This window comes from Aspergillus costaricaensis, assembly GCF_003184835.1.
Source record: "Aspergillus costaricaensis CBS 115574 unplaced genomic scaffold BO79scaffold_17, whole genome shotgun sequence".
Classification (NCBI taxonomy): domain Eukaryota; kingdom Fungi; phylum Ascomycota; class Eurotiomycetes; order Eurotiales; family Aspergillaceae; genus Aspergillus; species Aspergillus costaricensis.
Window position 1 is genome coordinate 578,144 of NW_020291817.1, and position 26,023 is coordinate 604,166.

The 26,023-nt window shown below is 50.0% G+C and overlaps 12 protein-coding genes across 12 annotated transcripts; 7 read left to right on the forward strand and 5 right to left on the reverse strand.

Annotated features, from left to right (window-relative positions):
- Positions 1-706: 706 nt before the first annotated feature.
- BO79DRAFT_173947 (uncharacterized protein) lies at positions 707-1,451 on the forward strand (the record flags this gene model as incomplete). The annotated part of the gene is made up of 1 exon (XM_025679706.1): positions 707-1,451. One exon carries the CDS (start codon positions 707-709, stop codon positions 1,130-1,132), a length of 426 nt encoding a protein of 141 aa, XP_025539216.1. The 3' UTR covers positions 1,133-1,451.
- On the reverse strand, positions 1,033-2,724 carry BO79DRAFT_195693 (WD repeat protein; the record flags this gene model as incomplete). The annotated part of the gene is made up of 2 exons (XM_025681151.1): positions 1,033-2,439; positions 2,486-2,724. The coding sequence occupies 2 exons, from the start codon at positions 2,722-2,724 to the stop codon at positions 1,248-1,250; spliced, it is 1,431 nt and encodes a 476-aa protein (XP_025539217.1). The 3' UTR covers positions 1,033-1,247.
- Positions 2,725-3,014: 290 nt separating this feature from the next.
- BO79DRAFT_148614 (uncharacterized protein) lies at positions 3,015-3,800 on the forward strand (the record flags this gene model as incomplete). Its single annotated transcript, XM_025678551.1, has 2 exons — positions 3,015-3,156; positions 3,208-3,800. The coding sequence occupies 2 exons, from the start codon at positions 3,015-3,017 to the stop codon at positions 3,798-3,800; spliced, it is 735 nt and encodes a 244-aa protein (XP_025539218.1).
- Positions 3,801-6,378: 2,578 nt separating this feature from the next.
- On the forward strand, positions 6,379-7,327 carry BO79DRAFT_218225 (putative GAJ protein; the record flags this gene model as incomplete). Its single annotated transcript, XM_025683408.1, has 2 exons — positions 6,379-6,381; positions 6,620-7,327. 2 exons carry the CDS (start codon positions 6,379-6,381, stop codon positions 7,325-7,327), a joined length of 711 nt encoding a protein of 236 aa, XP_025539219.1.
- Positions 7,328-8,957: 1,630 nt separating this feature from the next.
- Positions 8,958-11,294, forward strand: rim8 (pH response protein PalF; the record flags this gene model as incomplete). Its single annotated transcript, XM_025678556.1, has 2 exons — positions 8,958-9,422; positions 9,483-11,294. The coding sequence occupies 2 exons, from the start codon at positions 8,958-8,960 to the stop codon at positions 11,292-11,294; spliced, it is 2,277 nt and encodes a 758-aa protein (XP_025539220.1).
- Positions 11,295-13,672: 2,378 nt separating this feature from the next.
- On the reverse strand, positions 13,673-14,370 carry BO79DRAFT_266591 (cupin domain-containing protein; the record flags this gene model as incomplete). The annotated part of the gene is made up of 1 exon (XM_025686983.1): positions 13,673-14,370. The coding sequence occupies one exon, from the start codon at positions 14,368-14,370 to the stop codon at positions 13,867-13,869; it is 504 nt and encodes a 167-aa protein (XP_025539221.1). The 3' UTR covers positions 13,673-13,866.
- Positions 14,371-15,629: 1,259 nt separating this feature from the next.
- Positions 15,630-16,625, forward strand: BO79DRAFT_148974 (NAD(P)-binding protein; the record flags this gene model as incomplete). The annotated part of the gene is made up of 1 exon (XM_025678567.1): positions 15,630-16,625. One exon carries the CDS (start codon positions 15,630-15,632, stop codon positions 16,623-16,625), a length of 996 nt encoding a protein of 331 aa, XP_025539222.1.
- Positions 16,626-17,657: 1,032 nt separating this feature from the next.
- On the reverse strand, positions 17,658-18,677 carry BO79DRAFT_255588 (uncharacterized protein; the record flags this gene model as incomplete). Its single annotated transcript, XM_025686139.1, has 1 exon — positions 17,658-18,677. One exon carries the CDS (start codon positions 18,675-18,677, stop codon positions 17,658-17,660), a length of 1,020 nt encoding a protein of 339 aa, XP_025539223.1.
- A 748-nt stretch (positions 18,678-19,425) lies between these two features.
- On the forward strand, positions 19,426-20,488 carry BO79DRAFT_266606 (NAD(P)-binding protein; the record flags this gene model as incomplete). Its single annotated transcript, XM_025686984.1, has 3 exons — positions 19,426-19,724; positions 19,988-20,144; positions 20,204-20,488. The coding sequence occupies 3 exons, from the start codon at positions 19,426-19,428 to the stop codon at positions 20,387-20,389; spliced, it is 642 nt and encodes a 213-aa protein (XP_025539224.1). The 3' UTR covers positions 20,390-20,488.
- Positions 20,489-20,551: 63 nt separating this feature from the next.
- Positions 20,552-20,947, reverse strand: BO79DRAFT_148899 (uncharacterized protein; the record flags this gene model as incomplete). The annotated part of the gene is made up of 1 exon (XM_025678565.1): positions 20,552-20,947. A coding segment is annotated over one exon (396 nt), but the record flags the coding sequence as incomplete, so codon positions are not given.
- Positions 20,948-23,165: 2,218 nt separating this feature from the next.
- Positions 23,166-24,163, forward strand: BO79DRAFT_195703 (putative secretory component protein shr3). The gene is made up of 2 exons (XM_025681152.1): positions 23,166-23,284; positions 23,393-24,163. Exons 1-2 carry the CDS (start codon positions 23,239-23,241, stop codon positions 24,001-24,003), a joined length of 657 nt encoding a protein of 218 aa, XP_025539226.1. The 5' UTR covers positions 23,166-23,238; the 3' UTR covers positions 24,004-24,163.
- On the reverse strand, positions 24,032-25,569 carry BO79DRAFT_19248 (uncharacterized protein). Its single transcript, XM_025680900.1, has 2 exons — positions 24,611-25,569; positions 24,032-24,556 (listed from the first exon to the last, which is right to left on the reverse strand). The coding sequence occupies exons 1-2, from the start codon at positions 25,371-25,373 to the stop codon at positions 24,234-24,236; spliced, it is 1,086 nt and encodes a 361-aa protein (XP_025539227.1). The 5' UTR covers positions 25,374-25,569; the 3' UTR covers positions 24,032-24,233.
- Between the last annotated feature and the right edge of the window lie 454 nt (positions 25,570-26,023).

Here is a 26,023-nt window from a genome sequence, read left to right on the forward strand (position 1 = left end):
GGATAATATTATGAGCACCGAGGCAGACACAGATAGGGCCTCTATAAAGTATCATTCCACGGATGGTGGTTGTTGAAGTGAAGCTTAAAGCCATTGTTCCTGAGGACGCCTTCTGACTGGCCGGGAAGGGTTCCGCATGCTGAGTCAGAAATGGCCATGGCGATGACGTTATTCAGAATAAAGTGCTGAAGATGCTGAAGGGGCAATTCAGATATCGGAAAGGAAAAAAGACCATCTGTGAATGGCGTACCTGTCAGATGGGCAGTAATGTTGCAAAACATGATGTGGTGGTGCTGAAAGGGCGGGTGGTGATAGTATGGCAACGTATAGCGGGTACCTTAGGGACTGACGTGATTTGCCTTCGTCTCCAAATTGAAAGGCCGGAGTCGATGGAATCTTCGGCTAGATTTGGGTTGGAGTATTCCATAGATCCTTGCATGTTTCATCATCGATTGACTGGTTCCCTGCGCTCGGATGCACGTTGGGACCCTGCTGATATCATAGCCTCATCATGGCCCAGACTCCATCCGCGCCTGGACAGTGACATCAGATGTCAGTCCAGCCCGACTCATCAGCTATATAAACTGACTTGGCCTGGTGGTCTCTTGCCCATCCAGATCAAAGCTAACCAAGCTCGACAATAATCAAATCCACTCAATTCAACTCATAAAGTTCACCAAGCTCAAATACCACCATACCACTCAATATGTCTTCTGACCCTCACCGCGGCGGACGTCTCGAGGACATGGCTCCCGAGGGCACTCGCATTCCCAATGATGCAGGCATCATGAACACAATCCCCTCCGTTCCTCGCCCTGATCAGCGCTCCGAAGACTCTCAGTTCGATAACTACGGTATCGCTCACCCAACCTCCGCCTTTGCCGCCGACAACGCCACCGATATGCCTCGCAGCACAAGAGACATGGCTCCCTCAGGCGAAGTCATCACCGGAACTGGTGATAGTTTCCCGGCTGAAGGCGAGTCCAAGAGGACCCTGATCGGCACCAATCACCCTGGTGCCAAGGGCGAGTCCAGAAACCTGAAGCACTCCAATCTCAACCGCAGTTCTTACGAGCGGTTCTCCGGGGAGGACGAAGATGCTATTGGCGAGCATCAGATCAGGAACGAGTAAAAAATATGCATATCTGGGATATGCTCGACATGAATATGATGTATTATAGGTGAACGAAACGATATTTCTATCCTGTGCTATGTTTTGTCCTTTCGTAGAGTTCTTCATCGTACAGTTAGCCTATGAATCCCCGGTAGATCTCGTCGAGAACATCACGCTTGCGTTTGCGGTCTGCTCGTTCGGCTTCTTCGGCTTCATCATCCGGCTCACCCTCGGGTTCCCGTGAGGCCCAGGTGCGAATGGTTCCGTCGCCGTGGGCCGAAAACATCTCGATCCCTTCTCCTGAGGCACCGTTACCGCGCCAAGCAAGGGCGTTGATCCTGGCAGCGCTGAGGGCACTGGAGCGGCCCTGGAACTGCTGGCGACCGGTCACGAGACCCGGTACGCGAAGAAGCTTGACAAAAGCCCCCTCTCGAAGTTCGAACATGAAGATCTCCCCACGGTCATCTCTCTCATTAAAGTTTGGCCATAAGAGCGTTTCTTGCCCAGGGGTGACCACTCCGCGAGGTATAATGAGCGGTGCCCTTTCGGCCAGGTGAGAAGTCACACTGTTCCGGACACGCTGACCGAAGTGTACAAGCGTGTTCGCACCTGTTCCAGCATCCCAGACTCGAATCCGAGAGTCCTGACCAGCGGTTACCAGGTGACTACCGGTAGACGTCCACCGCACACCCGTCACGGCGCCATTATGGGCTCGAGCGTGCGGCGAGAATGCTGGGCGGCTCTGGTAAGATGCTGGGGTGGATCCCGGGCGCACGAGTCCAACAGCATCATCCATGTCTAGTGCTGCGATCGCTGAATTGTGGCCTCCCCGGCGGATGTCGAAGAGAATGACTCTATTATCCGCCGACGCAGAAGCCAGGATGTGTGGCTGATGAGGAGCCCATGATACGGACAGGACTGAAGATTCATGTCCAGGTAGACCATGTGTCGACAGACCTGAACGTAGGTCAAGTAGTCGGACGGGCTTCTCCGAGGTACCTACAGCAATGAGCAAAGGAGACGCTGGATTTGACGACAGCGAATGGGTGTATGGTGTGCAGTCTAGATTGAAAGTGTGCACAGGTGTAATAGCAGCTGGCGCTAAAGCCGAAAGCTTGAGTGTGCCATCGTACGAGGTTGTCAAGACAGTAGACGGTGTGGGATCAAATGGGTAGATGGAGACGGAAGTAATGGCACGTGTGTGGGCATCTTCGTGCGAGGCTCTGTTGACAGATGCCACGGACTGGTGCACATGTTTCAGATCTGAGCCTCGTGACTCCAAATCCCACAGATGAATTGAAGGATCTGCACCCCCAGAGACCATGCTGTCTACCGTTAATTGGAGCTAGGCACAGGATGAGTGTAACATACAATCGGCCGTCATAGTGATCGATGGCGAGCACATTCACTCCCGCCTTGTGAGCAAATACCTCATCATCAAAGATCAAGCCTGCATTATCTTGGCTTCCTCCTAAAAGAATGTCTCTACGTGCTGAGAAGCGAATGCCAGGCGCCGGCTCGAGCTGTTGAACAAGTCGCGTGGTCTGTGCGACATGAAAGGTCGAGGGACTTATGGACCCCAAACCCCTATTGAGGAGATACGCATTCATTCATTAGGCCAACAGAGCTCTTCTCCAAGCTCCGTGAAGATATATCTAGACAAGGCAGATAAGTTGTTGTGATGAGTAGATGGAATGACTCGCTCTCACATGACCGCAACACCTGCCGGAGAAAGGTTATACCGGAATGCCAATCACGAAGGGGGAAATCTTCCGGGTGTCGCAAAAGCAATCGGAAGTATCAACTTGCCCGCCGGCAGAGTCTCCTCCAGCTGTCCGGTCCTCCCTGGGAACAAGCTTCCTGATGCTTTCGCACGGGCGGCTCTAGCTAATCCGGGACTATGTCCTACGGCAAATCCCTTGCATTGAGCCAGAATTCCTTCGTCCGGCCTCCCACCCCCGATGTTGTCGAAGCCCAGGAACAAGATGACTTCGGCGCCAGGCGACAGAAGCGACAAGCGACTGTCTATGATGCCGTTGCCGGTTAGTGCTCATGTGGCTTGTCTCCCGCTTCAGCAGGCTGACTGTGTCCAGGTCGGGTGAATCATCATGGCTTTCTGCCATCGGTCCCATTCTCTTCCAAATACCGCGATACCGCATCGTCCAGCACTCGTCCAGTCCGTCCGGAGGAAGTACTTTTCCGTCGACAAAACGCCCCGCAGCGCTACGAAGAAAATGATTTCTACTTTGCTCATGAGGCTCTCCCGCCCAGCTGCCCCCTACCCAGCTCCGAGCTGCTTGAGGCCATTCATGCATACTCGGCCGACTATTATGACCATGCGACGATCGATGGAGGACGGGATGATTACCAGAGCATGGACGAGACGGCGTTGATAGCTATGGGGATTCTAATGGAGGAAATGGCCAAGGAATCTCTGGGTGAAACCGGAGACATGGTGCTTGTGGAGGGAGAGGAAATCCCGACAGACGAATTACCCCTAGTCCCTCAGCTCAGCCGAACAATGCGCCGCAAAAGAGCAAATACCGGTCAGAGTAGTACGATGGCGAGCTCGGGTGATGAGTTAGAGAGCGTGGTGGTGAATAAGAGGCGGCCAAAGAAGCGCAAGTTGGGTCGTAAAATGACCTCCGCAGCTGAGCTGGATATGGAAGATGATGAGAGGTGGTGAGGTCTAGCAAGCTACTCAGCAGTTATTGTACCTGTGGCGTGGTCTACCTTCCACAACTACTGTTGCATCATCCATTCGGGCTCCAATCCAGTCGCATACTCCTATGGTGACCGCTCATCATTAGGGCGCCAGAACCAGAGATTGAGGACAAAACGATACGCGAGGATTGATATCAACATTGCTTGGCTGGATGCGCAACTGTAAGGGATCAAAGATCTCATCTTTCAGCAAGCCACTAGATTAAGATGCATTTGGCTCGTGGGTACAGCAAGCTTGTCTCGGCTCCAGCCAGGTCCTTACTTTCGACTGTCCAATCGAGGCAGCAATAAGAAGCCTCATGTCTTTGCTTCCTATACGATCAGTCACCTCGGCCAGCCCGGTCAACCTCACGAGCCAGAGCCCTATGCATGTTGCACATCGCAAATCTTAGCCCGCGATCATCGTCGACCCGGCGCCGCCAAGATCTTGGCTGGTGCATCTGCTGGAATGCCGTTGAACCTTGATTGGACTGGCCCGTCCATCTTCATGCACCCCAGGGTGAATTGCTGCTCACGCTTCTTCACCAAGCATTCCTTGACCGTTTGAACAAAGTTTGCGGAATGCACGTTGTATCAGAATATCCTGTTTCCATTCAGATTCCTCCACAATACCTTAATAGCATCCACGAAATTCCTTACCTGTAACCTAAATATGTTTCATACCGCATACGAGAAAGTAGCTCTGGCGGGATTAAACCGCCAGTCAGATGACATGTCATCATGTCATTCTCGGCAACAACTAACTAAGCCGCCATTCCCGCACCAGCCTCTACAATCCAGGTCACCACTACCGGAATCCACGCATCACCCCGTTAGCAGTCCGACCAGATAGAACATCAAATAACCAGACAAAGGGGGCTGCAAATATGCTGATCAGTCTCCGAACTCTGCGTTCTGCCGTGCAGCTCCTGACTCAACCATCGCATAACTAACGATTGCCTAGGCACCCAACCGCACCTCAGGAACAGGCTACCCGTACATCAGCAAGCTTAAGCTAAGCATTTTATGTCCGTCCATCATCTTATGCAAAAATATACCTTAACCGCTTATAGTAGCTCCCCTCGGTACATCCTAACCCGTACACCGCAGTACAAAGACAGCCCCTGCAGGTGAACCAAAGCAGACGCCGGAGAAAGCCGGCATCGGCGAGATCCCAGTAGCAGCACCAACTTACTCACGGACAAAAGGGAGGGAGTGGAGGGGGGATAATCCTCTCGCCCCCTCTGACCGCCGCCCATAGCCGTGTTTCATAAGCAATAGCTCACCGCGATATAGACTGGCCGTCAAAGAAAACCTTATCTTGCCTCAGAGTGTCTCAGACCCTTTTTGCTTCCCCTTCAGCCGTCTTCGCTACTACTTAGGATTCTCACTCAGCTGACGTGTGTTTTGGTCGATAATTTCCCAACAGTGGTAAGGGCAGGATGGGCATCGGCTGACACAAGCTTTTGCTTAAGTCCGTGAGCTGCACGCTTGTATGGAATACACACGCAATTACCTGATCCGTGCGTGGTGTCTTTGAAAAGATCTGCATCGGCTGGATGGATGCCCTATTTACTGGGTGCTGTATATTATACAGTAGTGAGAAAATTGCGTGATCTGTGCGTTTTGAGTCGGGAAAGTAGGAGGTAGGTAGGTTGAGCGAACGGGGTGATTCCTGTTTAGAAATAGGGACAAGGGTCTGAGGTTGCACTTATGCAGATGGCCTGTTTGCCCGGATGAAGTCTGTACCCCCTTTCGGCTTTATGGTTTGGGACGCTTTGTTTGATGCGCCGCGTCGGTATGGAGAGGATATTTGGATGATAGGACGGTCCTCTGTTGTCTTCTTCCTTGTTCAAACCGTGGTGATGACACAACAGTAGCGAGGTATCAATTCTGGCGTGTTATCTATACCTTGTGTCACACACAGCCCGTTAGATAGAGATCGCCGTTCCGATTGCTTGACAAGGGATCGGGGGACAGTGTCAGCAGACCTACGTATCTCTCCCTACAAGGACAGACCGGAGAAGACGAATTCCGGCGATGATGTCGCGCATCGACCCAGTGCCTGCCTTGCAAGGATGAGAAGAGCGGGGTTTGTATCCAGTAAGGGCAAAAGATTTAACAGAAATAGAAAAATAGAAGGCGCCTAGTCATTATCACAGGGGATGCTCCCCTGTAACTGCAGGTCATGAACGTGATTGCCAGTAGTAATGAATACTCAGCAGCCCTACGGGGAGAACAAACAAATACCGAGGCCATTATAGTTGAATTCAACCCCGTGATGCCACATGACCGGGGGGAACTTTTACTGTTTGGGGTGTCCAGAACTAGTAGTAGAGAAGTAGACACACACTCACCGGTCCATCCTCATCACTCGACTCCATCCATCTTACTGTCAGTATCTCACCAGCAGGACATCTCCGACCCCACTAATTAATCTCGTTTATGCCTGTCAGCAACCTCAAACAGGAAACACCTTCCCCCCTCCCCTCTCCACAGGGTCCAGGCATAAGCAGAAGTCCAAGACACACAGCAAGTAGCTAAAGGCTACCTGCCTGACCATGGTACGTCGACGCCTCCGTCTTTTCCCCGCAACCAATGGGGCGAGTGATTGGGCACCCCATCAAGGCCACTAAGGAAGCAAGCACTACTACTATGTGCCTTAGTGGGCGCGTTAGTCCAAGGGTGTCTGTCTGTCTGTCTCTCTGTCTTGTTTTTTTTTTTTTTTTTACGAAGCAAGAAAGAAAATAAGTAAGACGGGAAAAAGAAAAAAACAAAAAAATAACTATTGTGTCGAGCTAGCCGCCTAAACTTTCCAGGAGTGACAAACAAGCCCTGATCGTCTCACATCTGCGGGCCACAGGGACGTGCCACACCCTGAAGGATCTGGAGAAGATGATCCCGTCGGTGGCCTCGATTAATGGGATGCAAGTGAAGGAGTACATTCAGGAATTGACGGATGAGGGACGGATCCGGGTTGAGAAGATCGGTAGTGGGAATTGGTATTGGTGTTTTGGGGGAGAGGAGAAGAAAGAGCGCGAGGAGCGGATCCGGAGGTTACGGAGGGAGGTGGATCGGGTCCGAGGGAGTTGGGAAGATGCGGAGGCTAGATTGTCTGCGCGAAAGCAGGCGAGAGTGCAGGAAGAGGCCGAAGAGGCGCATGGGGATGGGGATGGGGATGGGAATGGGAATGGGAATGGTGAGGAAGAGCGCCGGAGATTGATGGAGCAGAAGGCTGTGCTCGAGCGGGAGACACATCAACTGCAGGGGGAGTGGATGGCGTTGGCGACGAGTCCGGAGGGGAAAAGCTTACCGCAGATTAAAGAGGAGACGGAGGAGTATCGGCGACTGGCACATCAGTGGACGGATAACATCTACATCTTGGAAGGGTATGTGGATAAGGTGACCGGAGGGGATCGGGAAGTATTGCGGATGGTGCAGCGGGAATGTTATGGGGAAGAATACGTGGAGGGGGAAGGATTGCGTGAGCTAGAGATGGAGATGAAGTAGTACTGTTCTGATCACTAATGGATGGATTGGATGTGGTTGATGCTTAGGAATGATTAGTGGTGGTGGTGGTGGTGGTTGTTATTAGGATGGGCCGTCATGGAAGCCATCAATCCATCCGCCGGGAAGTTTGTCAGCGGCTTCTCACCACTAACTAACTAGTTTAAACTAGTAGTACTTTGTGGTTAACTTGGTCCATTTGAGAGGGACTAATTCGTTAGTTAGTTTTATTTCGAGTTAATGAGCCACGAGTGGTGGTCAATGTGACTAGTCAAGGAGAGGAAAATGGGGGGAGAATAATACTAATAAGTAAAAGACTAATATTAATAATAATTATCATCACCATGCCCTACAAGCATAATTTCAGCTCACGGCAGGCAAAACCAAAAAGCCAATTCGTACAGAAAATAGAATCAGTGGAAAGTCGATTTGCTCCGAGTGGAAACCGCCGAGCCACGAACGGCCCAAGAGAAGCTTGACCTCGACCACAAGCCGGGCTGCTTATCTCCATCCCTCCATCATCTTCTTCTTTCTCCATCCATCACTTCCTCTCTGCTTGACACCTCCTCCTACCACTCCGTACTGCTGACCCTTCCTCTCTCTCTCCCTCTCCCCTTTCTCCATACGGATCCATTCCTTTCTTTTCCTCTTTTCTTCTCTACTACCATTCGCGACTACTTCCTGCGTGTCCTGTTCATTCCGACTGCTCTTTTGTCATCCTCTTACCAACCCTCCTCCTCCCCGTGATTGACTCCCTCCACACTAATTCCCGGGACTATCCATTCCTTTTCCCTTCCATCATCCATCCCCCCTCTCCCTCCCCTCCAGCATATCCCGGTTATAGGGGCTATTCTGTCAACCCTTTGGCCGTGATCGTGGGAAATTCCAGCCGAGAAATGATGCGGGCCTGTCACCATTACTGTTGATACCTCTCCCTACTTGTCATCTTCCCCTTCGTCTCTCCCTTTTCCTTTCCTTTCTTCGTTTTCCTCCCCCTCCCTCCCCCCAAACTCCGAGATTTGAGACACGATCTTCCCCGACCAAACTCCCCGCATCGTCAGCGACCAGCAAAACAAGGGGACCCATTCATCCCACTAAAGACGCGCGCTTGGCTATTCTAGTGCTGTCTGTGCTGCGGCTGGGGTTGGAACTGGTCCTGGACCGGTCGAGAGACTGACCCTGCTGCTGTTGCTGCTGCTGCTCCTCCTGTCGCTGCTGCCTTTGCGCCCGACGGACACATCGGGCCGGTTTATCGGTAGATTGATCGATGGTGTCTGGACGGAGAATTTCCCTGCTGTCTCGATCGCGTTTTCGTCTCCCTCGACTCTCGAGATCTGGACGGTGTACTCTTGCTCCTCATCGACTCGCTCCCCCTTGCGTCCGCATCGACCACCACCTCTTCGTCGCCGTCTCGTCACTTGACTGACCGTAGTGACGCTGCTGAGCCCCGGTCCTGCCAGCCTCATTCTTCCCCTCCTTCAGTCCTCCCACCCCCCCAATCATCCACCCGCCCCTCCCCTGAATTCCGCCGTCAGCAGCTCGTTGTCCGCCTGATTCCGACTTCCTTACTTCCGGTCGCCATTTCTCCTTCCTCCCTTCCCTCCCTCCTCGTGCATGGATTGGGTCGTGTGTCATGTCCGTCAACCCTCTCCCCTCACAACCCCCCTCGCCGCTCGGTCGGAATCGCAGCTCCCTCCTCTCCAAATTTCGCTCCCAACTCGGTCAACGAAATCGCAGCATCACCGACTTCTACATCGAACCGGACGATCCTTGGCGCTCATACTTTCCCGGGGATGTGATCAGTGGGACCGTGGTCCTTACAGTGGTACGGCCCGTTCGCATTACACATCTGGTGGTCTGTCTCCATGGCTTTGTCAAGGTCTTCAAGAACACCGTGCCCCCGGGTGAACAGGCCCCGGATTTGGGCTTTCTGGGACCGGGGCGCGGGCGTCGCGGTGCCGAATATCTGGGAAATGGCTTGTCTACATTATTCGAAGACGAGGTCGTACTTTGCGGGGAAGGTCGGCTTAAAGAAGGAATCTACAAGTTTCGCTTTGAGATGTGCTTTCCCCCGTATGCGCTACCCAGTAGCATCAATGTGCGTGGATCCCCTTCCGTATGGATTTTATTGGGCCATACTGATCGCAGTCGCATTTAGTTCGAACGAGGCACGATATCATATATGCTTACATCCACCCTGACCAAACCGACGACGATCAACCCGACCTCGACGTGCCGGAGACGCGTCAACGTCCTAGAAAACATTGACATCGCGCCCTTTCCCCCACCTAAGCCGCGCGTCGTCACCCTCGAGCCGATTACCCGACGGTCCAAGTCGAAGGCAAAGGCCAAGTCAGCCGGATCTGACGCGCCTGATACACTCTCCATCGATCCGTCAGCCCACGGCGGCAACAGTATTGACAACCGCCCCCCTCTGAGCCCGGCGCCCAGCAATGTCAGTTCATCGAGTCGGCGAAGCAATAGCAGTTTGAGCTTCCAGGTTCCCAGCGACCCGAGCTCATCGACGAGCACTGGGATGCGGAACAGCGAAGCCCGGAGCATCACCCCCTCCACGACGGATCGGACCATTATGGCCAAGGCAGAAGTGCTGCGCGCAGGCGTGTTGCCGGGGGATACTTTGCCGATCAATGTCACCATCAACCACTGCAAGCAGGTGCGCAGCGCGCATGGGATCATCGTGACATTGTATCGCCAGGGGCGGATTGACCTCCAACCCGCGATCCCGATGGGGAAACCCGCGGATGGCAAGAAGCCCATTTACGAAGACTACTATCCGCGCTCGCGGACCGGCTTGGGCGGCCTGACACTTGGCAGCAGCCGCACCACTGGGGTGTTCCGCAAGGATCTAGCGCAGACATTTGCACCGCTGGTGGTGGACCCTACAAACCTCACCGCGCTGGTGAAGACCTCGATCCGGGTGCCCGAAGATACATTTCCGACCATCACGCGCACGCCAGGCAGCATGATCAACTTCCGGTACTATGTGGAAGTGGTGGTCGACTTGCGGGGCAAGCTCACCTCGCCGGACCGGTTTCTGCCCCGGTTCAACATGGTCTCCTCGGGCGGCAACTTCTCCTCCAGCGGGCAGGTGTTGAACCCGGCCGATGTCAACAACAGCGTGATCACGGCGAATTGGGCGGGTAACATTCTGGACACCGATCAGATTCGACGTGAAAAGGGCGTGGTGGCGGTGATGTTCGAAGTGGTCATTGGGACGCGTGACTCGCAGCGCGGCGTGAAGGCAGCAGAGCGCACGCCTTCCACGTCCGCTCCAGTGGATCCTAATCAGCAGCCCGCTGGCCCGGACGGCGAGACATGGAATACCGACCAGTCCCCGACCCCCAACGCCGAAGGTGAATATGTGGCGCAAGAAGACTACGGCTTCCCGCGGGAACCATCCCACTGGCCTGAATACGCAGGTCAGGAGTACCCGGGCGAGCCACAGGCATATCACCTTGGGGAGATGGTGTCGACACCGCCAGCTGACGAGCCGAGCGATGAAAAGAGCCGGCTCTGGCGGGCTGAGCAGATGCTCCTGCCGAGTCGCCCGCCTGACGATGCCGGGGTTGGGCCATCTGAGATGGCGATTCCGACGGCGCCAGTGCTGCCGGAGGACGACCATCTTAACGACTACCACCACCTGCCGTCACCGACGGAGAATGGGACCCCGCGGGCGGTGATCTCTGCGGAGTCGGTGCAGACCGTCGTGCCTGGAAGCAGCGCGGCGGGTGCGAGTGGATCCGAACCGCCTGGAGAGGATAAGCAGGAGCTTGAGCGACAGCGGTTGATGACAGAAGTCAGTGCGCCCGACGATGTGGAAGTTATGGAGGCGCCTGGCAGGTCGACGGATGCGCCGACGGCGCCGGTGTTCCACGACGACGAAGGCGACCATCAGCTGGTGGGCAGCGCGGCGCGCGGCGACGAGGCATTACCGCGATATCAGCGGTGAGAATAAAAAGGCGTTTGTCAGGATGAGTTCTATTGCTTGCATTGCGGGATACCGGGAGATACCATCTACGTTGCAATGTTTGGATTTTTTTGGGATTAATTATGAGCATCCTGCGGCATTGAGGGCGTATATAATAGAGTTTCATGCATTGTGCAGTACTAGTATAGTACTAACGAACTGAATTGCTGCGGAAATCGAGCGACTTTCCCTTTCTGCTTTAGGTCGAACTTGGCGCCGCTTTTTGCTCTCAGAGCGGCCGGAGCGTGGGAGGAGCATAAAAGTGCGTGTCCTGAGCAATCCCTGAGCGATCCCGGATTGCTCCGGGAGTTGACACTAAAGAAGTGACCGTCACCCTGACCGCATACCTGAGTTTACAACAATCCAGTCATGTGACCCAAATATAATGTGCACCACTAATATCATCTATTTCACTTTCTTCTCGCCGGCGTGCCCGTCATTTTCCTGGTCTTCAAAAAACATTAAGCCCCGTTTTAATGATTATTTCATGTTTTACCCAAACTTCCTAACGGTGACATATTCTCGAGCGCCTATAGTGTCAATCCAAGTTCTTACCACAGTTACCAAAGAGGCTCTGTTTAGAGGTCAACGATGCTCTACAACCACTCTAGACCCTATACTTCTCCTACCTACTATCCTTTTAGACCTCACAATGTTTAACTGCACCAGAGGCCTTGAAACTTGTCTATTCGTAGTATACATGTGATAAGCTATTCAAGAAACACCTGAAAGCTGAATGAGGCTTAGTAGTACAGATAGTACAAGGCCTTTTCCACAGGCACATGTCGAATCACTCAACTTGCGAATGAAGACCTTCAGTATGGTTTCCATTTCTTCCAGACATGCTGATTCAGAGAGAAGGGTCATGTCCTTGATTTGTTGCAGTGACTAGAAGCTAAGGGATGTTTCAGTCTTCTTCACGCAGGGACTTGGTAAGGTAAGATGAAGCACTGGCAGGTGTTATTATTTGTCAAGCCCTGATGTCGCTGACTTCGTATCACTTTTCAGTCTGCTTTGATTGGAGCGCAAATGACTTGGCATAGTGCGGGGAAACTTGGTGAAACTCTGCCGCCATTATGCTTCCTATATAACTTAAATGATCCCTATGGGCTCTGTTCTTGTTCGATTCCCGGTTGTCTCCGTTGAAAGAATATCTCACTCCTGGCAATGAGTCCGACGATGGGAAATAACACCACCGAAGTACATGCGGTAACCGATGCAGACAATAAGATACACAGGGTAGCCCTCTGTCTCTACCCTGGTGGTTACAACGGATGTCTATACTTATATCGGCACTGTTACCGAGGTACTTAACAAAGGCCTTCCCTGTGCTGTCTGGGTGACTATCGCTGATCAAGTTACGCTTCATACGAGTCTCGTCTAGAACTCGCACATACTCTGGTCGCGTTCCAAACAGTCCTCGGTCTGATCATGAGCATAATTTTCACCAGCGCTGCCATAGTCTTCACGGCCACCTTTGTCCCGCGCGAGGCTCGGAAAGCAAGTATTATCTATGTTCAGATTACTGCATTCGTAGTTGTAATAAAATTCCTCGGGCTTTCAGCTCTCTGGCTAAGTTGTGGATAGCCTGAATAATATACTGGCCTGATTTATTCTATGAGTTTCGGATAATCTGTAGGCAGACATGCTATCACTGAGGATTATTACTGGTTCTTAATTAGTCCCTGTATTCTCTTAGTTTCTCTGGGCTGGCTAATATATTAAATAAATGGTATAGTAGATCAACATGAGTTCGGCTGCATAGACTGACCGGTGCTTGACCGAGAATGCTGACCTGTCGAGATTTGAAGACCTGCTGGTTGCGGTCGAGAGCTACTGCTGCTGCACCCGGCTGGCTCTTCTTTCCTGATGAAAGCGATACGTACCTTAAAGCTGTGACAGCACTAACAAGCCCTAAGCTGAGCCATTTTCTGCCGGCTGAAAGGTTTCCGTCTGGCATTAGAAGACAAGATCCGATCAGAGGGAGGCTTTCTACCTTGGGTTGGAGGAGTCTTTGGCACCATCCCAACCAACAATCCCTCTTGCGTCGTTGGGAAAAAAAGTCCTGGCGTTCGGAGACTTATCATATTGGACAGACACTCAATGCCACTGCAAGGGGACTGGAGAAAATACCCCTGACATAAGGCCAAGTTAAAATTTTTAATCAAGCCTGAACAATGAGCACGGCGTTGATTATAGCTGACTCTTCGACCCGAGACCACTACAGCGCTGTGGATTTAGCGGTCATAATTATAAAGCAAGAGCGAACCCAATTCTAGAAAGCGACAAAATTTCAAGCGCGACTAACAACCATACGCCGACCTACTCAGCATAGTTATTATATCAATAACAGTAGCTCTAGTAAACTCAAATAGTACACCGATTAGTAGACATGCGCTTTGCCGTAGCAGCGTCACCCGGAGCTGCACAGTTCCTCCATAAGGCCCCAGAAAGACGACAAACGGTGCAATTTCAGTAGTCGCAAATCCTGCGTTATGACAACGAATCGTAAACAGTATCTTATCTCTTTCTCATTCAAAACAGCCCTCAGCTATCAGAATGGCCATGCTGCCTCGAGTTTCTTCCCCCCAACAACCGCCGGCTTCGCTTGAATCATCACCGAAGTCAATCTCGCCCACTCACTTGAGGGATTTCCCCACTTATGCATAGTGCCCCTCTGCACAACCGTGTCGCCAGCATTGAGTGTGACCATCGTCCCGTCATCCATGCTTAGTGTCACAATCCCCATGGCGACTGTGACATAGTCAAGGGTGATAGACCGATGCATTGGGCCCTCATACTTTGGCGGTAGATCGTATATTGTGAAGATGGAGTCTTTGTTAGTCGCAGCTGTTGTGGCCAGTCGGACCTCGTTCGGATCTTGATCGATAATTGCGGGGATCTCATCGGAAGTCCATAGGGGGTTTAAATATGTCCCATCCTCGTATGCAACGGGCTCTTTTTGCTCATCGATGGCGATGGTGGCAGAGCGGGACTCAAGATGGGAGGTAACGATGCAGCGTGTGTTGGGGAGTCGGCGCGCGTGGTTAGAAGTCATTTGGAAGGCTGCTTATTTGACGTTTACTCAAAGGCCAACGGTGAGTGCTATTCAACTCGACACTGTAATTGTGGTAGAAAAAAAAGAAGGAAGTGGTATTTTTACTATAAGTATCTGGTCTGATATATATAATATCCTGTGTTTCGTGCCCTCCCCACCGCTTTTGAGAGGGAGTGAGCTGAGGACGTCTGAGGGATGATGCTGACGACTAGTAGCTCCGTGAGCTTGAGTGTCGCTGTTACATCCATGCTTATCTCCGGCAGAGGGACGTCATAGGGTTTGGTTTGGCTGATCCGACCTTCGACATGGTGGAGCCGTTGCATGCCCGACCCGGAGTTATCGGAGAGGTACAGGGTTTGAGATAACGTTTTTTTTTACCTCAATGTTTCAAGTGCTACTTTCGCATCTGCTTCTTCTGGTCTTCGCTGGCAAAGCTGTTGACCCCTGCCCAGCTTGTTAGGGGGTAAAGCTGTGGTTTTAAAACATAATTACCTCGACAAGATTTTTGAGCAGTGCTAAAGACCGAGGTTATCTCCGATCTGGGTAGTGGTCTGGTTCGTCCACTCAAAATTAAGCAAAGCAGCTGTATTTACCCATATTAAGTATATTTTATTACTACTAAGTCTGTAAAGAATTAGGGTTTAATTTGTTTTTGCTTTCAATGCAACAGAAAATATCTTGAGTTTTAGTTTTGGATGGCAAAGTGGCTACTTTTCAGCTGCTACTTCAAATCTTACCAGGGTTCTCACTCGGGCGTCAATCATGTTAAGTAGACCGGCGCCTTTATTACTTCGCTAGGCATCATCGATGATTATAGATAGGGGAATAGGGAGTAGGACTTATCATAAATTAGTACAATGCATCTTCATTAGCTTTTTTCCTCAGTACATGAATTCTTTTCTGATAATAACAGAAAAAACCATTGTCTAATGTACTAAGGTAGAAAGATGAATCTCCCGGCTTCAACGGAGATAAAATTAGCTAAACACCGCGGGTGTCATCAGGGTTACCCGGAGTAGACCGGCGGAGTGAACTAATAGGTTATATGTAATACCAAAAGAAGGTTTCATTCCCGTTTATTTCCTGTTCTTTATATACACATTGAACAGATTCAAATGTCAAAGATGTCATCAAGCGGCCGACCCTCAAGTAATCTGTTATAATGGTGTATATAAAATGCCTGCTACTTAGCTATCCGTACCCTTCTAAGTAACTTTCCTACTCATATGTTTTCTACTTATACTGTGTTCTATACAAAAATGTCGACAAGATACGCCGCAGTCCATCAGAATACCAAAGGTCCTGGTGATGCTCGTCCAACCGCATTGCAAATTATTCAAGACCAAAAACTCGAGAATCAGCTGTCTGACAAGGTCATTCTAATAACTGGTTGCTCCTCTGGTATTGGTGTCGAGACAGCACGCGCCCTTTTCACCACTGGCGCTACGCTCTTTTTAACTGTCCGCGATGTTGAAAAAGCGAGATCTACATTAGGTGATATTGTTGACAGTCCTCGAGTCTATTTGTTACACCTCGACCTCAACTCCCTTGATTCTGTACGCGCCTGTGTACAGGTTTTTAAGTCCCAAAGCAAGACTTTGAATATCTTGATTGAGAATGCCGGAGTTATGGCGTGTCCTGAGGGCCGGACTGTGGATGGCTTTGAAACACAGTTCGGTTGTAACCACTTGGCACATTTTCTTCTATTCTACCTTCTTAAGCCTATTCTACTGGCTTCCTCAACCCCTGGTTTTAACTCTCGGGTTGTCATTGTTTCTTCAGCTGCTCACCGCTATGCGAGCGTCAATTTCAACAATATCAGTCGAAAGGGTGAATATGAGCCTTGGAAGGCGTATGGCCAGAGCAAGACTGCCTCAATTTGGACAGCTAATGAAATTGAGAGGCAATATGGCTCTCAAGGTCTCCACACTTTCAGTCTACACCCAGGCGGTATACGGACTGATCTCCAACGTCACGTTTCGCATGAGCAGAGGGCTGCTTGGGACAGCGATAAAGAATTAGCCAACTACTGGAAGAGCCCTGAACAAGGAGCCGCTACAACTGTGTGGGGTGCAGTTGCAAGGGAACTTGAGAATCAAGGCGGCAAATACTTGGATAACTGCCAAATCGCTGGTCTGTATGATCCGAGCACGGGTCCTCGGGGTCCTGGTTATGCCTCATGGGCATTCGATGTGGAGGGGCAGTCAAGACTTTGGGCAGAAACTCTGAAAATTCTAGAGCTGAAAGATGATTAAGATAGGCAATTATTGTGATTCAGCTACTGTCAGGGGTCGGTATGGCTCTAAGATATTGAATTAACAGATTAAATAGTTAGCCAATTTAGGTTTATTAATAAGAGCCATATTATTTTATTACATATTATTACAAACTGGATTCGCTGTGCAGCATATAAATAAAATCTTTGATTTATATTCCTATTCCAGGTGTGTTCTATAGACCTATAACGTTGCAAGTCGTATAGCATTGCACGGCTCAAGATAAGAAGGAGTATTGCAAAAAAATGCGCATTTAAGAAGGGCCCTAAATAGTAAAGTCGGAGAAGCGGAGATTCCACTCCTTGTTAGTCAAGCTGTGGAGAAGACACGAGTTTCAATATCTTTGAGGCAGTGTATTAACAACTTAGTAAAAGTAGATTTTAATAAATCATATACTGTACGAGATTTAGTACAAGAACTAAGTATAAAACGCGAACCGATTATCCTCAGATGTCCAGTCCTCTCTATTGTATCAGTGGGATTTCCTATTCTGCTGGTTGGAGGTAATCTCATTGTTAGCGATAGATAGTCGTACTACTTGATGAGCCGAGCGTCGTTATTTATATTATTGATAAAAGTTGGCTGTGTAATAGCACATGTCTAAGATGAAAGTATATATTGCGAAATTATGGTCTATATACATGACTCAATCTTAATATCTTGATGACCAGGATGCGGATGTGCCGCAGGCCACAATAAACTACCCTGAAAATTGTATAGTATTTGAAGCAAAGTGTTACATAAAGATATATCCCAAACCCGGATTCAAGTAGTAAATATAAATAACGTCCCTGCAAGCGAAGTGGGCCAAAGCTAAGCAAGCACCCTAACTAAGATACCATCCAACTCGGGGAAGTCCAACGCATATCTTTTGGATCACGTATGCATCTCGTTGTTATCTTTAGTTAAAGATATAGCCTCTGCAGATCTGGCTTGCGCCAGCCTCAAGTACAGCAACTCACTTGCCCACATTCCGAGAATAGCCTCTCGGCCCAGAATTCTGGCTATTCTTCAGAGTATCATTCTGAGAACATCCACTCTGGCAACAATGCCACCGGTGGTGTTGCTATTCTTCCCCACCGTAGGATCCTCAACCCCAGCTGACGAGATGTACAGACTGTTTTGATCTAACAGAGTTCGACCAATTGTCACAGCAGACGCAGAAGCCAGGTAGGATGATTCGACAACGACCTGGGCAGATCTCGCAGCGATGTCAACTTCGATTAGCGTGCGGTGTCCATTAATGGCGACCCAGGCCCTCTGGCCGTTCGGGGACAAGACAAAGTCATCCCCAGGGGCACCACGGACAATGACATCAACCGGACCTGTAGGTCGACCAGTTTGGGTGATGGGGATGCGGCCGAAGATACCCTGGTTCAGATTGGTAAAGTACACATAAGAGTCGTATGTATGAATACCATTAACAGCAACCTGAAGACCCGTCTGTGTGTCCTTCAGGGCCGTCTCGTTCATCATAGTCTGAATAGAACCATTGTGCACGTCCAGCTTGTAGATTTGGCCCGCCTCGGAGTCAGCAATCAAAAGAGAAGACGTGTCATTCTCCGACAAGCGACACATTCCATTGAGTACTCCTGCAGATGGAAATCTTGCTACCAAGGAAACTGGCGCATGAACAGTTCCGGAATCCGACAGCTGGTCAAGGTTGCGAAGGTCGACTTTCCAGACCGCATTCGAGCCCGGAGTGCCTAAAACCCCGCTAATGTTGGCGCTGATCACGTAAAAAATATCCTGTTCGAGTTCCGTGATACCGAGTAATCCTGCCGTTTCTGGAACCCGGACAACGCGAGATACGTGGTTTTCCTGCAGGGGAGAAACCTGGTGGAGGTAGGGCGACACGGTCGAAGTTACCAGTAACTGGCCATTGTATCGGGTGGCTATGTTCTCGAACGTATGGGGCAAACCGGACTCGTCACTAATGACAGTCAACGGGTAGGTCGTAGTCCGTTGTAGCGAAAGCCCGCCAGAAACTAGGGAGGAAACAAGTAGCCAGAAAACACCACCTGAGAACATCTTGATAATAGTTGGCAAATTGTAAAGAGTTAAACCTCTAATAAAAGTCATGAGCCGGCCTTTACACAGTGTAAGGGCCCACTAAGGGCCCAATCCAAAATTTGGATTTGCTTTAACTCCGTTGTCATCATAGACGGTCTTATCTCCGGGCTTTTCTGGGCGCTTTAAGGAAGATTCGCGAGTTTGGAAGGTTCCGTATAGATGCGCGTCTGTGTTTCCCACTTAACTAGTTAAAAAAAAATAGGACTTTTAACTACTAATCTCCTGTTGGGGCACACCTGCCCGGGCCAAGAAAAAGAGCGGGCCAAGAGTACGCTTGTCCGCTAGTCTAAATCCGTTGCTACCGTCAAGGCTCGGCGCGGGTGGATTCGGCTGACACATAACAGTGTAGGTCCCGGACTTATAGGCGGCCAACCTCTTAACCCCGGACCTAGCAATTGGTATCGACCTTTGGTGCCTATTTATATAAACCTTATGAAGGCGAAATTCATGGTATTACATAAGCTAGACTAAGATATAGTTAATTGGCAAAGACATCTGGGGTATGGTTTCGTTTCTGCAGCCCAAACGTCCGGATATCCCGGAGACTATGATTTGTGGTACTTCCGTCGAAGGAGGCCGGCATAATTGATTTCTGTTTAAACCTCAAATATAATATATAAGGAAACGCTCCTCATAGCCTTGGTTTTCTATAATTTCTGCTGAGTGAACATTGTACCTTCGGTCACGGTTCTTACTGGATAGCAAGATGCGCTCCTACATGGTCTCTGGATGTTCTCGAGGGATCGGATTCGAGTTAGTCCGTCAACTGGCTGATTCGAAGGATGATATTGTTATCTTTGCATCTGCTCGGTCCTGCAATAACCCGAAGTTCCAGGAACTCCTAGACCAACACCCTGAGCGCATTGTATATGTGCCCCTTGATGTTACAGACCAAGTCAGCATCAAAAATGCTGCAAAGATTATTACATCAAAGCTGGATGGCAGAGGGTTGGACGTACTCATCAACAACGCCGGTGTGCTGACTTATGGACTGGTGGAAGAGATGTACGGCTTTTATGTTTTCCCTTATGCCTCTTGCCTTTTGAGATCGCCTCGAAGTCGTTCACTTCGTGAACTTGCCTGCTGATCTGATCGTTAGGGATGATTTAGAAGATACGTTCCGCACTAATGTCCAAGGTGTGCACAATCTTACACGGGCTATGTTGCCCCTAATGAGGAAAGGAACGGAGAAAAAGATTCTGAACATGTGAGTTAACCTCTTCTATTTCTCTGGGTTATAAGGAGCAACAGACTAAGGGAATCCCAAGCTCTACAACGTTGGGTTCCATCTCACAACAATCTATCAATCGCCATGTGACAGCCCCTTCTTACAAGGTCACGAAAGCTGCTTTAAATATGCTTACAGTTCTTTATGCGAATGAATTGGAGAAGGAAGGATTCACAATTTTCTGTGTCAGCCCTGGTGTACGTTTGCCATTAGAAGCTACATTCATGTCAAATGGCTGACATTTCAACAAATCTAGTGGTTGAAAACAGATTTGGGAAGCGACAATGCTGATCTTCCGGTCGAAGTCGGTGTCAAGTCTATATTGGAAATTCTTCATGAAATTGGCCGAGATCGTAATGGTCAGTTTCTTAATATTCACGTCCCTGGGTGGGAGAATGCGCCAGGCATGAACCAATACGATGGAAAGGAGGTGCCGTGGTAGATTCCTTTGTCGAATAGGAAAAGCGCTCTCCTATCATTAAGTCTCACGTCGGGAATGGTCTTATTATTCAATGCTGGTTCATTCACTGGTTGTCTTACGAGCCTATAAACCATTAAAGTCCATGACAGCAATGTTAGGAGCTGCGTGTCTATTAGCAGTCCACTAGAAGGAGCTGCGTCTGCCCTTGGTGCTCAGCACCCCCTGGCTAGGCCTTGATTTGCTCGCAGGTCGAGACTGGGCAGACGTTTCCAACCATCGCTTTAAATCGAGTCCCGTTTTATCCGCAGACATCTCAGCCCCTGCTGCCTGATCCTCAATCCTATGCATATACTGTTGCGCTTGCTCTTCTAATTCATCCATGTGCTTTTGGGCGTGTTCTTCCATCTCCTTCATACAATCGTCGGCTGTGGTGCGTAAGTCGGTCTTACTATCGTCAACGTGCTCGCTAAATTCAATTTTATGCATTGCACATTCATCCAAGACCTTGTCACAACACTCGCTTAAAGCACTGTCGACGGTCTCCTGGACAATTTCCTTCAGGATATGTGTTTCAAGGATCTATTTGATCTTCGCATCGATTAGGCGTTCGAGGTGACGTTCGATCAATTTTATCTTGGTCAAAATGGCTTTCTCCGAATAAGAGAGTACATTACCTTCAAAATCATCAGATATGGCCGGTAGACATCGACATACTAAGCGAATCAATAATTTGCGGATCAAATCATCGGAAGCACCATAGAGCATATGCTCAAAACCCGCAAGTGTGTCACGCTCCGTGCGTCTTGGAAGGGAATGACGCGTAAAGTCGCTTGCTCAGATTGAGGCCGGTGAAGGGGAAGGACTCGGTGTATTGACTTCAGTAGGACAACATGGCGATTCTGGAAAAATTAAGAGCGATCGTTTTCGTCCGTCATCCTCGGGTGGTAATGAAGAGTGATCTATAAACAATTAATTAACTATTGTAGAATATAAAGTGTAGAAGAATATTGGAATTGAAGGTACCTCGGCGCCGTTTCTCACCCGCACGGGGCTAGCTTAGATTTATCATGGTTATCACAAAAGTACAGCCTTCTCGCATGATCCGCAAACACCAAAGGCAATTTTTGTGTCCGCACTGGCGACGAAAGTGTCCAGAGGGACCGTCTCCTCTTACTTCCTTCTCACAAAAACAGCAAAAGATCAGGCTTCTAGCACGCATTCGAGGATGTCGATGAACGATTTTGCTTCCTGAATCTGTTGTTTCGCGGTACAGTCCCCGAGAAAGAGAATAATTGTACCTTCTAATCAGATTGTTTCGCCTTGCCTGTTCGTTTATATATAATGCACATTGTGTGAACGTTGAGGGGTAACATAAAATAGAAACAAAAACCTTCAGTTCTTAGTCGCAAGGATTATCCTATCTAGTAGGAAGTCCTGAAAATGGGAAATGTGGACACTGGGTGGAGGTTTTCAGCTTGGACATCACAAATAATAAGGTACTCTAATTCGTCCAGCAGAAGTAACTACTTAATGCCCCTGTGGCTCGTCCGCCTACTGTTCAGCCAATCCATGTACCACGCCCCATCTACGACTCTTTTATTCTATAACTACATAACACACTATATAGGCTCAAACAAGAAAATAGGTGGTCAAAGACGGACACGGATACTGCGTTTTATGTGCTTTATTCCAGAATACTAAATGGAGCCCTGGCTCCGGCCTGGAAATTGGTCTAAAAAAATCCTTATCACATCCGACCAAGGTTGTTTCTCGTCCCTTCTTAACCTTAATAGAAGGTTTGCCTTTTTAAATGACTACAGCTTGCTTTTCTAGGAGGTTTCGAAGCCCTCCCCAAAATATTAGTTGGCTGACCCAAGCGATGTGCCAGCTGTACTATACGTTTAGATATTTCTAGATCGGATTTGAATATATAGTATAGTAGTGCACCTTCAAATAGCTACAAAAAAATTGCAAGTGTTCGTCAGCCGATACAGATATAAAATAAAAAACCTATTCTCTAAGGCGGTTATAGGAGTACCTCTGGCCTATTTGCACAGCTGTAGTTGTCTATACAACTGTTGCAACTTTTGCTTGTGATAATTTAACTGTTTGCTGCTGAGTGATAATAGAAGGGCTGGAAGTACGCCGGCGAGAAGCCTGTATTTATATTACTGAATGAGGTGGAAAAATTGCGAATTAGGTCATCGCTGATTAGTCTTCTCCATTTTTGCAGGGCATCAACTAAGAGAGTATGGTGGACCATCTTGAGTTGTGGTCAAAGAAAAATATCAGGCCCTGGTCTTTGTGGTGCCTTCACAAAAGTGATGGGTTAGTTGTCTCATACTATTGCGTTTTAGTTAGCACGCAGTTTAGAGGCCTGGTGCTAGTCACGTGGAAGCCGATCATGGTCGGAGCAGGAGCCGCTCCATAAACTCTGGGATTACTCAGTGAGCTATCGCGGTTCGGGAGCGGTCGGAGCACTTGGTGCATGTTCAGTGAGCAATCAGTGAGTGCGCAGGAGCACAGAAGGAGCAGTCACGTGCTGCCCTCACAAAAGCGGCGGCACCCGCATAAGGCAAGCGGACGGGACTCCGACTTTAGCAAAACATTCCAGTAATGGGGCTATTGTAATGGCGGATTGGTAATGGGTAGATAACAAATAAGCAGTCAACTAAATAGATAAGTAGATTAGAAGGCGATTAGGCTGTACTGGAACTGGAACCAACCCGGTCGCGCCAAGCCCGCTCTAACCTCCGATATCTCCTCCATCTTCTCTTCCTCTTCTTCCTCTTCCTCCCCTCAACAATCCAACCTCATCCACATCCACCCATCCAAAAACCCACGGGAATACTACCCCGTCGGCCTTCACCATGGCCTTCCGCAACGGGTCCTTCGCGACCTTCCTAATCGTCTGCCGTACGCCACCACCTCCCCCATACCCTCTCCCCCAAACACTCACACTCCCCCCCATCTCACCCCCAACCATCCCAATCAATTACTAACCATGAAATAAAAACAAAACAGCAACATCCTTCTTCCTCGGCCTCATCTTCTCCCTCTTCCCCTACGACTACCCCATCCTGTGGTCCACAACCCCCACCCCAGCAACCCACTTCGACTACTTCGAATCGCACCTCCGATTCCTACACGCCTCGCCGCCCCTAATCCCGCGAATCCTGCACATCGTGATCTTCCTCGGCTTGCTCGGTCTGATCATGAAGCTCTACAAACCCTCCGAAAGTAATATGTTGTTCGATGGCGCCAGTCTCGTGCTGTATATGTGTGGGATTACGGTCTACATTGCGAATATTGTTAAGGGGTTGAGGTTGGTTAGTGGTGGGGTTTATGGGGATGAGTTGGTTAAGAATGGTGGAGGTGGGAGTGGGGATGAGGGGGTGGATGTGGAACAAGGGCAGATTCTCGGCAGGGAGGATAGTTTGAAGGTGTTGGCGGCGAGTAATACTATCCTCGCGCTGGTGTTGGTTGGTGTGCTTGTGTTGCAGGCGGGGCAGTGGTATGCGGAGAGGAAGGAGGCGCAGGAGGTGGAGAGTTTTGCTACTTCTTCGAAGAAGAGTGCTAAGGAGGGGGAGAAGGAGGGGGGAAGTGAAGGAGGGAGTAAGAAGAAGAGGAATTAATCAAATTGGGTGAGTGTGTGGGTTTGGAGGTGTGTGAGAGGTGAGATGGTGTGGTGTTGGGGTAGGTAAGGAGGTAGTGGATGTGTATGGTATCAGTTACTATGAATTGCAGTTTCAAAGGTATCATCTATGTACAGCATAGGTATCAGTTCAGTAATGCACAGTTCATCATCCAATCCATCATCAATGCAATCAATGCAAGCAAGTTGTTACACCCAAGCATCCGCCTCTCACATCTGCAGTCCCTCCGGTCGGAATGAAAATGGACTCCGCGGCAGGTCTGGCGTCCGCGGGCTCAGTGCTTTTGCGAATAGTTCCTCGCCTGAGTCGGCGCTCGCTGTGCGCGCCATCCCTCCCATCGATGCGAATCCCGTGTGGTGTTCGACATTCTGCTGTGCCTGTACTGACTCCGGTGGGTAGTGCACCACCGTCCGTAGGGCCTCTGGCGCTGCGGGCGCGGGACTGCGCGTCGGTCGATGTATGCTGTGAAAGGAGTTGAAGGAGGAGACGGCCACGTCGGGGGACTGGGGGGATAGTAGATGTCGCGCGGAGGCTGATCATAGCATTGTTAGCATCAGTCTGGCTCTGGTGTATGGTATATACGTACCCTCCTTCGGGGACAGTTCCCGCTCGCTCGTCTGCAGCTTCAGCCCCTTGAGCTTCTCGCCGAGCTTGCCGCCACTGCTGGGCGATACCGGCGTCGCAGGTCCCATAGGATAATGCGGATCCGGATGACTCTGCCCGACCACCTTGGGTCCGTCAGGAGACAGCGACACGCCAAAGTTGGATTCGATCCATTCCTTCTCCTGCAGAGCCATGTGCAGCGCAATCCCCTCGGCGTTGTTCAGACATTCATCCCGGATCTCCTTTTCCAGCACCTGCAGCCGCTTCTTCGCCCATATTGTGTGTAGCACACCCTTCTTGCCCGCTGAGCGACCATCAGCACCGAGCTCTGGAGGAAATATCGCCGGCAGCGGATTCAATTGCATGGGTTTGGGGTTCTTGGCGGACGGGGGTGCGTGAGCCGGGGGCTCGTATGACAGGGTGACGGTGGGAGGGATGGTAACGTGTGGCGGCAGTAGAAAGTACATTCGACGGGTGTTGTCGCTCGTCTTCTCATCGGCAGGGAGAACGGCGGTTTTACCCTCCCAGGCAACGTGCCAGGAACCTCCGGGGAAAGAGGAGGAGCGAGCTATAGCGTCGTCCTCCCATTCAATCATCATGATTTTGGTGCCATCGTTGGCTTTGCCCGCCTCGAACTCGAAGCGGGCCAGGGCGGTGATGGTAATGGGACCCGTGGAGAAGCGGTGGGAGTCGAGGGCAGCAAAGTCACTGTTTGGGGTGAAAGGCGTAGGGAGCGAGTGAGCCATGGCAAGAGGGCGGTCAGACGGGGATAGATAAGGGGGGAGGGAGAGAGAAGGGGGTTTTAGAGGAAGAGGAAGAGAGAGACAGAATGGAAGATCGAAGGGATTCGAATTCGGATATCAGGAAGAGGAGGAGATGGAGCAAGTAGCGCAAGACACTAGCAGATAAGATGGCCGAGGATGCATATGGAGGAAAATAGAATAGAATAATTGGAGAGGCGCTGGAAAGGGTTGTTGGGAAGGAAACGGCGCGGCGCAGATCACGGGATAAGAGGGGATCACCGCATCAGGCAATTCGATGCATAACAACAATATTAATATTAATCAATATGATCAGTTTCAGTGGGGAAGATGTTAGATGAGTATCTTCCTCGAAGGGCAGTTGAAATGGTGTCAAGATGAGAAGGTGGAGAGAGAGGGAGAGAAAAGAAGATAGAAGAAGAAGAAGAGGAGGAGGAGTAAGAAGAATGGAGAAAAAGAGAGTGAGAGGGGCATCCACGAGCACTTCTTCTTCTTCTTCGGCTTCTTCTTCCTCTTCTTCCTCTTCTTTTGCTGCTTCTTCTTTCGCCGCTTCTAAATATAGCCTCTTGGCATCACACCGCATCGGTCAGCATCTTTCACTTAGTACTGTCTCAATCAGCTTCTTTCCAGTCTCT